The sequence below is a fragment of the Monomorium pharaonis genome, chromosome 4 (genome assembly GCF_013373865.1).
Source record: "Monomorium pharaonis isolate MP-MQ-018 chromosome 4, ASM1337386v2, whole genome shotgun sequence".
In the NCBI taxonomy this organism is placed as follows: domain Eukaryota; kingdom Metazoa; phylum Arthropoda; class Insecta; order Hymenoptera; family Formicidae; genus Monomorium; species Monomorium pharaonis.
In genome coordinates, this window is record NC_050470.1 from 6,084,790 (window position 1) to 6,096,648 (window position 11,859).

At 37.6% G+C, this 11,859-nt stretch overlaps 1 protein-coding gene across 1 annotated transcript; it reads left to right on the top strand.

Annotated features, from left to right (window-relative positions):
- Positions 1–224: 224 nt before the first annotated feature.
- On the top strand, positions 225–9,674 carry LOC105834887 (muscle segmentation homeobox). Its single transcript, XM_012677716.3, has 3 exons — positions 225–2,677; positions 6,483–6,664; positions 8,937–9,674. Exons 1-3 carry the CDS (start codon positions 1,807–1,809, stop codon positions 9,153–9,155), a joined length of 1,272 nt encoding a protein of 423 aa, XP_012533170.1. The 5' UTR covers positions 225–1,806; the 3' UTR covers positions 9,156–9,674.
- Positions 9,675–11,859: the final 2,185 nt, after the last annotated feature.

Consider the following 11,859-nt stretch of genomic DNA (forward strand, 5'->3'; position numbering starts at 1 on the left):
ACCAGCCAATTCCGTGAAAATGGAAGAACGTCCGCGAGGTTTTATTCGGTGGGTACGACGGGTGCTTTATCGGCACCCCTATCGGGACTCATTTGTTTTTGCTTATCGCAAAGTTACGTGACGGAGCCACCGTAAATATGACGGACGGGTGCGCGACGATGGAATCTCAGCGCACCGTCAGAACAAACGAGCACCACGGACGAACCCCAAAAATCTCTCCCGACATGCGGCGACGCGGAGCGAGGATGCGACGGCTCGATTTAGGGGCTGAACGTTGAGAGGGAAGTCTCGAGACTGAGAGGGGTTGACGTTCGACTGCGAATCGATATGTCTACCTATATGCGCGAGCAAACTGTATCGCCGTACTGAACCGGAAAGACACGGCCAAAATTTCAGAAATTCTCATACTTTCGCGTCTCGCATATTTGTTGGGATCACGATTTCATTTTTACGACTTAATTGATTTACATTTACGACTTGATTTATATTTAATGCGTTATACTTTAAATCGTATTTATAATAATTATGGCATTTATCTTGGAAAATTATAATAATTACGTCAAAATTAATTGAGACCGACGTACGCAAATAATCGCTTATTAATTTAGCAAAAATGATAATAAAGTTCAATAGTGTATTAATTTCTAAAGGCAAGTTCTTTGCTGAATTTAAAATCATGAATCCCGACTTTTGCTTCAAATGAAATCTGTTGAGTAAAAATTAATTGCACAACAAACAATCTCGTCTTTCCTTGTAAATATATTAAAAATAATGTTATATGTTAAAGTATTATCTTAATTCATAATTAAATTCCCTATCACAAATTGTTAAGTAAATGATTAATTAACAAAGTATTTCTGAGAAACGTAGCGCGATATAAAAATCAAAGTTTTTTTGGGGATGTTTTTACTTTGCTTTCACAACGATGCTTCGTATCGATTAAAGAGCATGATCTCTTCGCTTTATCGGTGTCATTCAGCGCAACGACAATTGAAAACTATCTCATCCGCGCTCTTAATTTTTTTTTTCAATCTTAATCACCCCGCCTAATTGCTCAATTGCGCTCATTACCGTCTCCGACATAGTAAAGCGAGTGGCGATTAAATCTTTCCCTCGTCGCCGTCCCCCTTACCGCGCCCCGTTCCCGCTCCGTGACGGCACGTCGCATTTGCACAAGAGAAACTTATCCCTCGGCACAAAAATCGCTGTATAGATAATTCCGCCTGCTCCTGAGTCCCAGCCACAGGGGCGGAGCGTCGCGAGGAATGCCCCCGTTAGTAGTTGCCAGCCTCGCCCCATTCTGATCCTCTCCTTCTCGCTCTACCGTCCGGATTCCCCACTTCCACGAAGAGACCTCTCTTCCGTCGACGAGCGTTCGACCCCACCACAAGCGCTTAGCCGGAGGCAAAAGGAAAAATCAGGGCGGTGCTGGCTGAGCGGTCAAACTCAGTCCACACGGAGAGCTCGGCTTGGCTAGAGGCTATCCAGAGCTGCTGGTCAACGATCATTGATCCACGAGAACTGTCAAACGTCGAGCGATTATCCCTGGTGGTGTGATCGATGTGCCACGCGCGCGTCCTTCTCTGGAGCTAACCGTTAACAAACTCCGGATTCCGGGTTCCGGGTAAAGGACCATGCGCGAGTCAGTGAGGAATCAATCGTGAAGCAGTGAATCATCGTCGAGCTTCTGGTTCGTCGCGGAATGAGCAAATAGCTTTTGTTTAGAATTGGAAATATCGAAGCATTCGTCATTGCGAAATCAAGCAGTGCTAATCGAAACGGAGCGTGACCGATCGACATCTAAGAATGACAGTAATAAGGATGACCTCGCCGGTGACGCCTGCATCAACCGGTCCGGACTCGTCAGACGAGGCTCAGGCGTTGCAGGCAAGTCCTAAACCGGCTCGATTAAGCTTCTCCGTCGCGGCTCTGCTGGCGGATACCAGAAAGACGGAACCTACGGCGAGGCAAGATTCTGCGATTCTAACATCGCCCAGATCGTCGCCGATCGTCTCGTACGCGTCGATTCGACAGGAGCCTCGTATGTTGAAACATCCGTGCGACTTCAAAACGTCAAGATATACTTTGGCATCGTCGCCCAATCTTAATCAAGAAGCTAGATTAATTCATTGCATCTCCCCTCACAATACTTCAGAGTCCAGAACACCACCGAGATATCCCGAGGCAATCGATTATGCCTGCAATGTCGAGTCACCCGGCAGACGATCGACCTGTGGTAGCGTGGACTATCGCGTGCATCCGTCCACCGACGCCAGTTCTACACCAGAACCCATGGTAGGATGTTCCTCGTCTCCGAAGATCATCGGCAATCACCAGGATGCCGGCTCGCAGTCACCGAGAAGCAGCTCCCACGGTGAGGCCCGCTCGAGGTGTTCAGAAACGGACGATATCGAAGAGGACGACGAAAGCAGACTGGTTGACGTGGAGGACCTTCAGCATCAGCATCCGTCCAGCCCGACTCCAGTTAGGCCGACACCGGCCTATCTCGGCGGTTTTGCCACCATCAGCGGTATCCCAGAGATCCCGCCTAGTCTTCACCCTGCAGTCTGGGGCGGCGGACATCAAAATGCAGCTGCAGCCGCCGCGGCGGCCGCAGCGGCCGCGGCCACTGCTACATTCTTCCCCTCTCACTTCTCTCATCATGCTCCTCTAAACGGTAAGACTTTTTTAGCCACTTATATGTTTTTCCTTTAAAATATCTCAACGCTAAGAAATTAATTCGAAATAAACTAACTTTATGCGTCCCCATATATATTTAAAGATTTTAATCTGCACATTGATGATACTCTAAAATGAGAGAAAAAAAGGACATTCGCGAGAGAAATCTCATTTTCTTCTATGTTCCAAATAAGAATTGTCTTAAATAGTTAATCATTTCGTAAATAGTTCATTAATCATTTAATCGTTCTAACGTTAATTTCGAGGAGTCAAGTATTTGGCCATATCACGACAATTGTGTTTGCGATTGTCTTTGAGCCTTGGCGGAGTGCCAATCGCCCTTGTGTTTCTCGATAGATTCTTTTCATGGTTCATTGCGGCTAAAGCAATTACGCGGTTACAGATGCGGTTTACGGGTGGCAATTTCTCGATGCTAGAATCCAGACAACTTTACTCCTTATCGATACGTAATGTTGAACGTGATGATATTCTGAAAACATAAGCTTTATAGAAGGCTGTCTCGTGGTAAAATCACGCAAATGTATTTTCTGTTTACGGTTTTACAACTCAATACTTCAACAGCTTATAACAACTTATTACTTAGTTTATCAAAGTAATTTTTTACAAGTTTTGAAATCGTAAATCTCTATAGTTTTAATATGAATAATTAGTATTAATTGACATATAATATATTTTTTAACTATTTGACACGACTGCAATAAATAAATTATCTTTGGTGATAATTAATTAAATGATTTGCGGATTACGAAAAGACGATTGTTAAAGAGGCAATTTACGTCGTCATTTTGCCTCATCACAAAACTAACTAAAAACACAGACTTGAACTTAATTACTCATTTTTGCTCATTTTACTTTTTCACGAAACAATGGGTAATTATCACAGAAAGACGTCCCAAAATAAATCAAATAATCGAAAAATAAATACGGAGTCTCTAACAATCACTTCAGCTGCGGAACGATAGCCTACCGTCGCTCGACTAGTCCAAACAATTCTCACGCATTCTCGCTTTAATAAATGACTGTTATGAAAGGACGCTTCTATAAATGATAAGTCAAATATTTATTTAATATTGTTACGCAATAAAACCTTGATGGTCTTCACATAAACATTTAATCACTTTTACTACCAAATTTAATTAACTGTTTTGTCTCTATATGTTAACTATTCTGTAAATAGCTTTTTGGAAGTTTCTTTTTAATGTAAAAGTTTTTATTTACAATCAGTTTTTGATATAACAATTGAGTGAATTTTTTATCATCAATTTTCTACAAATTCTTCAATTATCATAGATTAATTTGTACGTAATAATTACATTTACACATTGCACTTAATATATCTAAGAGCAGTCATTTAGAAATTTAAACATTAAAATATATAATTAAACATATATATTAATAATATATAATCAACCATTAATATCTATATATATTTAGAAATACAGATATGCACAAAAAAAATTCATTGCGAGAATAAAAATAGCTACACTTGTGTTCTGTTATAAACATAAAATTCTAAAATAAGATCCCTATGTGAAATATATGATACGGGTAAAATGCCATAATTCTGAAATATGAACTCTCGTAGAGGGTATTTTCACAGATCGGCGCACCCCTTCAAAGTTTTACGCTACCGTTCTTTTATCGTGATTATCTTAAATAAGTGATTCTGTACCGTAAAAAAAAAATTACCGATGGTACAAGTCTTTCAAAGTTTAGATAGTTTATCTTTAAGTTTAGTCATCTGTAAATTATACAAACATTTAAATAAGTAATGCTCAATTTATTCGAAAATATTGCTTTCGAATTATAGCGTTTAAAAAATATGCATTATATATTTTCGCTAAATTATATATAACGCAAAAATTAAAATGTTTTAATTTACATATTTCAAATGTAAAAATATTTTAAATATAAAAATTTATTTTAAAATATTTATGTTTAAAAAATTTAAAGTTTTTTAAAATAAATTTTTTCTTATTTTTTAAATCCTATAGTTGCATCTATTATATTATAAAAAGGCTCGTGTTTTTTTAAATAAAAATATGATACACACACACACAAGCGCGAGCGCGTATTTGTATAAATATTTTAATAAAATTCTTGTTTAAAAGACACAGCATATTACCAATATACAAGCATAGTATCTGGAAATGGAAATCAAACATGATTATATCAAGAACGTTAATCCTTTCGGTTATGCAATGCAATAAAAGACACCAAACCTTCACGTTCCTCCCTTTCCAGTTTTGCACTACATCCGATGATCGTTGCATTCGTGGAACACGCTTATCTCGTCGGAATCAGCTAATTATTTCGAATGCACATTCCCGATCAGTAGCTCCGGATTGAAATCGGCCTCCGTGTTTTTGGTGGCCCCGCGACGCGAAGAGATCACCAGATGCCGAGACTAATTGGAACCCTTAGCGAGCGGTGAGGAACGTATACAAAGGACAATTCCAAAGTAGGATAGAGTATGACGCATACTACTGTGCTATAAGTCCAGGCTGATGCGTAGAGAATCTTGGAGCGACGACAGGGAGGAACGAGGAGAACAAGACGAGGCAAGGCGAGCGAAGGGCGGTTCCGACGACGAATTTGAAATTCAGAAACGGCAACTGTCAAGACAACGACGATGTGGCCTTTTGTCTCATCGTGATCTCGGCTTGCTGTTTCGGTACAGAAGCTGTTCACCTCCGCTCTACAAATCTGTCAATTGTCTCGAGACAAATCTCGAGGAATATAACCGATATATTCCGATACCGGACTCCCCGTATTCCTTTTTGCTCTGTAGATCAATCTGAACGCAGCGTGGAAGCATAGATGATATTTTCTATATATTGACAGTTGTTATAGACATTTAAAATATATATTAAATATATCCACATTATTTCCTCTCCTATATACTATAGAATTTAAATAAAATAATAATTGATTTAGATTTTATTGGGAAATAATTTAAAAGTTTTAAAATCTTGTATACTAATTTAATAATAATAATATTATATATACTGATATTATAAATTAAAGAAGCGCGCGCATAAAATTTTCGTATTAATTTCTAAATAAATTTATAAAAGTAATAGAAAAGAATTTTTTGTCTGCATCATATAAATCTTGTAATGTAACACACTTTAAGAATTTCACGGGATTTCTTTCCCGATTAAGGTATTATCTATGTAAATCTAGCAAATCGGTACTAATAAAATCCAGAATTATCCAAAGAAACGAGTATATTAATATGCTTCTGTTGAATATACAAGATTTTACTATGATTACGGCTAGCAAAATAACGCAACGTTAACCACCAAAAAATCATATACGCGCAATTAACCGATGTCTTTTTCTAAACAGCGAGCGAAGAATATCAAGCTCGCCAACGACGTCTTCCTTCGCGCGAGGCAGGCGTTACGATCGGCACTCTTATGCGAGCGGTAGCCGCGGCCCGGCCGTGTAGAAACAATTCGCGGCCGGAATTTTGCGGTCGGCCGGCAAAAAAGTAATGAGGCCAGTTTGCGGCGCCGTTCCGACGGAAAAATTATGAATTGCACCCTAAAAAGACGCGCTTGCCCTCGCCGGGCTATTCCGCCGGTTCGAGGCCGACAAAAACGGGACATTGCGGTCTCGGGGCCCTTTCCTCCGTTGGCCTACCTATCCCGCGGAACACCTTCGAGAGAGAACTATCTGTCCGTCAGTTTGTTCGTACGAGCATAATGCTCCTCGCTGTTCTCGTGCGCAACATGCACTTCGACTGAAAGCGTGTTCCTCTGTTTTTTTTCTTTCAGAGAACGGCGAGCCAGCTAAGATTAAATGCAACCTGAGGAAGCACAAGCCAAACCGAAAGCCCAGAACGCCCTTCACGACCCAGCAGTTGCTAGCCCTCGAGAAGAAGTTCAGAGAGAGGCAATACTTGAGCGTCGCCGAGAGGGCAGAGTTCTCATCGTCGCTGCACCTTACGGAGACACAGGTAAAAATCTACTGTTATTGTTTCGCATACGCGTATGCTTGATGGAATGTCTAAATTTGATGTCAGATTACTCTTAACAGACACTGGCATTCGCTCCGAAACTTTTAAGTTTATAAATATAAATATATATAACCATAAATTTGCTAATAAAGCGTTAGCTTACATGCATTCAAAGCATGGTTGCTTCTTTTTTAAGAGTCAATTTCTTTAATCTTTTGTATGAGATACCAACGTGATTTCGCAAATGTTTATTAACTAGCAAATAACCTATCGACTTGCTCAACTTTTATCGACGATTATTCTATTACCATCACTTTCATTTTTAATTTATTGATCATTTATTGTAGATTATTATATAGATTGTTATTATAAGTATTTTTACAAGGCTTCATCGAGATAATTTGTCAGAAGAATTAAAGTTTAGAGTACTTTATAACGAAAATCGTAAATGGTTTATGTCGTTATGTAAAATTAATACATTGATACACTAGTGTCCGATTCGCTGTAAAATCGTAATTTCTTCGAGATGCGGCGCGACGGCTGATTTCCTGCGGCGTCCGCTAGAATCTCAAACTGGCACTGGCGGTATATACTCCCCACATCTTTCGCCACTTTTATTTTCTCGGAGCCGGATACTATTCACGAGTCAAAACAGTCGGTGCATTTCTCTCAGAACATAGTGTGGTAACCGTACAGCGCTGCCAGATGCGCGGTAATTAGCGCGCGTAAATGCGCGCTACCCGAGCCGGCGATACAAGGCAAAAAGGACAATAATTTTATTAATAGACTACAAATTGCTTGAAACGCGTTCCGCGATAGCACGCGATGACCGGCCAATTATCTCCGGCTGAGATCCCGATTCTCTGGCAACGATTTCCGAAACGCATTTCGCGTGCCTTCGCACGTACGTACGAACGAACACGCACGGCGAGCGCGAGCTCATTTCCGCGCGGGCTGCTGCTCCGAAACGATCCGGCAACAACTGCGTCAGTTATTCGATTAAGATAGACGATAAAATTGCAATGAGGATTAACAGTTCGTTTATAGCCGCAGATCCGTCGCCACGATATCGCGGATTATTTATCAGTTCCTCTCTTCAACTTTATCGCGGTGTATCAAGACGTCGTTTGCCAGAATTATACGACGAAAGTGACATTTAAATTGCATTTAATGTCCTCTGTCTTCCAGTTTATTTTAAAGATTTTACATGCGATGCCAAACGCTCGTGTTGCGAGTTCCAACAGTCGAACAAAATTATACAAAATTACGCGATTCCATAAAACTGATAAAATTTATTTCCATTACACTCCAAATTAATGTCGAACAAATTTTGTGCTGATACAGCTCTCTCTCTCTCTCTCTCTCTCTCTCTCTCTCTCTCTCTCTCTCTCTCTCTCTCTCTCTCTCCCCTAATTATAATATTAATATAGATTCAGACTTTATTACTGGTATTCAACAAACTTTTTGGTCTGTATTAATTCCAAATTTGAAAATAAATTATTTTCTATATTTTGTTTAAAATTACTTTGTGTATTTAGTTATTTTTTAATATGTATTTCTTGTGCATAATATACAACATTAATAATGTATAATATATAACATTACATACTCATCCGCAACGCGTACGAATTTAAAAATTGCACTGAGAGAAAAATATCAAAGTATTGAGAACCAAATATTTCTTACAATGTTTTCTTTCATATTTATTTGTTATAAAAAAATTTATTTGTAAAAACAAAATATATATTTCTATTAAATAAATAAAAAATTTAATTTTTCTTATTAATTAGTTTATTTCTTAGGAATAAAATATTTGGAGTAAAATATACGCTATTTCCCATTGAAAAATTTTAAGTATTTTTCTCTAATAAATGGTTTATTTAAATAAGGCGAATTAAATGCTTTATTTCTAGCAAATAAATTATTTATTTTTTCGCACAGTGAATGTTATCTCTTTAAATAAGGTATATTTTACAGAAATATATTTTAGAAGTATATTTCACAGAATATTTCACAGAAATATATATTTTGTTTTCACAAATAAATTTTTTTATAACAAATAACTATTGAAGAAAATGTCACAAGAAACATTTGGTCCTCAATATTTCGACATTTTTCTCTCAGTGTACATATCAACGTCGTTCTATCTCAAATTATTAAGTCGTGCCAGAATAGTCACAAAGCGAGTAACCCGTATCCCGTATTAGTCATCGTGTCGGAACTCATCACCCTAAATACGTTGTTGTAAAGTAGAATTGATTTATTGTTGCAGGTAAAGATCTGGTTTCAGAACCGACGTGCCAAGGCGAAACGTTTACAAGAAGCGGAAATCGAGAAGCTGAGAATGTCGGCCGTGAGACAGCATCACACGGCGCTCTACGGCACGCACCCGGGGATCTTAACCCCCGCGGGACTTTATCCCGTTGGAATGCTGTCTCATCCCGGGTTGACGCCTCATCACACAATCGCTCAGCATCCTACGAGAGAATGAGAAGAATAATGTTCGATACCGGTTAGAAACCGTTCGAAAAATCTATCGAATATCACATCTGAGGAATAATTTCAGCTACGCAAAAAAAGGCAGACTTAAAAATTGCATAATTGCAATGCGTTGATAAACAATCTTAAAATGATCTCGAAGAGAGAGAGAGAGGAAGAAAGAGAAATCTCATCATCGGTTTTATATTTTCCAGTATTAGTTTAAAGAAGTGAAGGCTCACCGAGTCTGTTGAAAAATTTGTTTGTGCCAATGTCGCCTGTCTTGAAAAGGCTGGAAACTATTGTAAATAGAATTGTAAATATTACTAATGTACCGCGCGTTAATTACTTTGTACATAATACTTAGTAATACTATTCGAGAAATGGGGTTGCATTTGCATCGCTGAATGCAAATAAAAAAAAAAACGAATGAATCTCGATACTTTGGAGAAGATTCTTTTTTTTCCAATTTTGTATAAATGTAAAGCAGACATAACGATCAGAGTTTATTTAATAAATTGTATTATCGTAACACAGTACAATTTATTTTCCCCACTGTGCCCTCTCTTCCAAAAAAAATCCTCTTTTTATCTTATAAAAAAAAGTTTAAATCGAAAACATAAATACATGAAAAATTTAAATACAAATTAATATAAATAATGAAAGCCAATTAAGAGTCGACTCCCGCAGTTGGCCCTTAATTGGCTTTTATTTTTATTATTGTTTAAATTTAATCACTATATAGAGCCAATATTTTTATATTATATATGGTATAAATTAATATATTATAAAATGAACTCTTTCTTTACAGGAGTGTTGCTTTTTTATATCGGAATTACTTTTAAAGTACAATAGATTTTGCAGAATTTTAATAAATTTAATTTCCGATCTTGAATGATTCCAATAGCAATATAAGTAACTTCGTAACAAGTTCTTTTATTTTCATCGAATTTTTATCAGGTGTCACGAACAGAAAGTATCATTAGTGAAACATCGAGCGTATAATTAAATTAAATGAAGGGAGTAAACTACCTCGTTCGGTCGCAGACAATAAAATATCAAGCTGCAATATCGAGATCGATTCACAGTGTCCTCGTCCAAGTTTGAGCACCTACGTGAGGAAGTCGTCCGCGCGGATCTCCTAGGCGGTGATTACGCGAGCGCGATTACGCGGTATCCGAGAATGGCGTCTCTGTGCGTATATGTCGTTGGGATAAATTAGCCGTGGCAATTAGTTTCGGAATCGACCTCGCCGGGTGGTTGGCGCCACCATCTTGATTGCACCCGACGAAGAACCTTCGAAGACAGTAGCGAGCACTGTTTGCCGAAAGGTCCGCGCCGTTCGCGCGGGCTAATTAGCGATGCCCACCGAGATATCGCCGACGTGCGCTAATAATACCGAGCATAAATATTCCGAATTTTTTCGTCTGGTGGCCCGTCCGTCCCTGCTAGCCTCCCTTTCATTCGCGAGCAACCGCCCGCGATATATCATTTTTGCATTGGTTAATTGCAGCTTTGTTCTATGTCTCTCGGCACTTCGAGTATTCACAGATAAAGGGATCTAGAAGATCAGGCATCTATAAAGCCAAACAGAACTTCTAGGAAGTAAATTTGTGGAACTACAACTCGCAGTGCCGTAACTACCGGGCCGTAAGAGAAGCACAAGAGAACTGTGAAACATAATGAAGATAACACTAAAATAGAATAAACTGACATACTGAGCTTTAGCTGACAATGTTGTAAAAAATTTCAGCTAGTATGTAAGCAAGCTAAAGTATTAAATATCTCACATCATTATAATTAGATAAATCTTATTTACGATAATTGGCACATTATTTATAAAAATTGAAGCTGCACTGCGATTGTGTCAACAACTTTTATCTCCCGATGGTTATAGCTATGTACAAACACACATATGCAAACTAATTTATAATCAATTTTATCTTATCGTTCTCTCATGATGCAACCAAAGTTAAACATCCTCATAAAAATATATCGTCTGCCATTTATAGCATAAGATTAGCTGATATTTATATGAAATAACTTTTATAACTAAATTATAAAATTGATAAACGATGCGATAAAGTAAAATCTTTCTCTAAACATATAAATTTTTCTGAGAAAATTCCATGTTAGACGCTTTTTCGTAGAATAATACACTTTTAATTATTTTTTAAATTAAACTTGATCTATGTAAATCGTCACCGAGAAAAAACCTCGTTGAGATATTCTTCGAATAACTGGAAGGTACGTGCCTGAATTTTAATCGCGCAATTAGTCGTCAGTCATTACCGTCTGCTTCGACCACTGTTTCAAGAAAGTAAGATAACGTCAGATCGTATCATGCGAGCTACCGTATTGCTTGTTAGATTTTACTGCAAAGACAGATCGTTCACATTTACGTTATTACTATCTCTCTTGCATAGTAAAGAAATACCAAATTTCTACATTTTATATTTTTTGTTTTTAAATTATATGTATAACGTTTTTAACAATTTATAACAATTTTATATTTAACATCTTTTAAAAATCTATTATTAAGGTATTATTATATGCATGTTGTATATATGTATGTATGTACCTAGCAAAAACATTCCATGATGTTGCATTATCTCACTATCAAAGTAATAAAAATTTTAAAAATATGGTTCGAATTGCTACCATTACAATACTTTTTATAAGTATAAATATTTTAGTACAACTATTCCAACGATTAA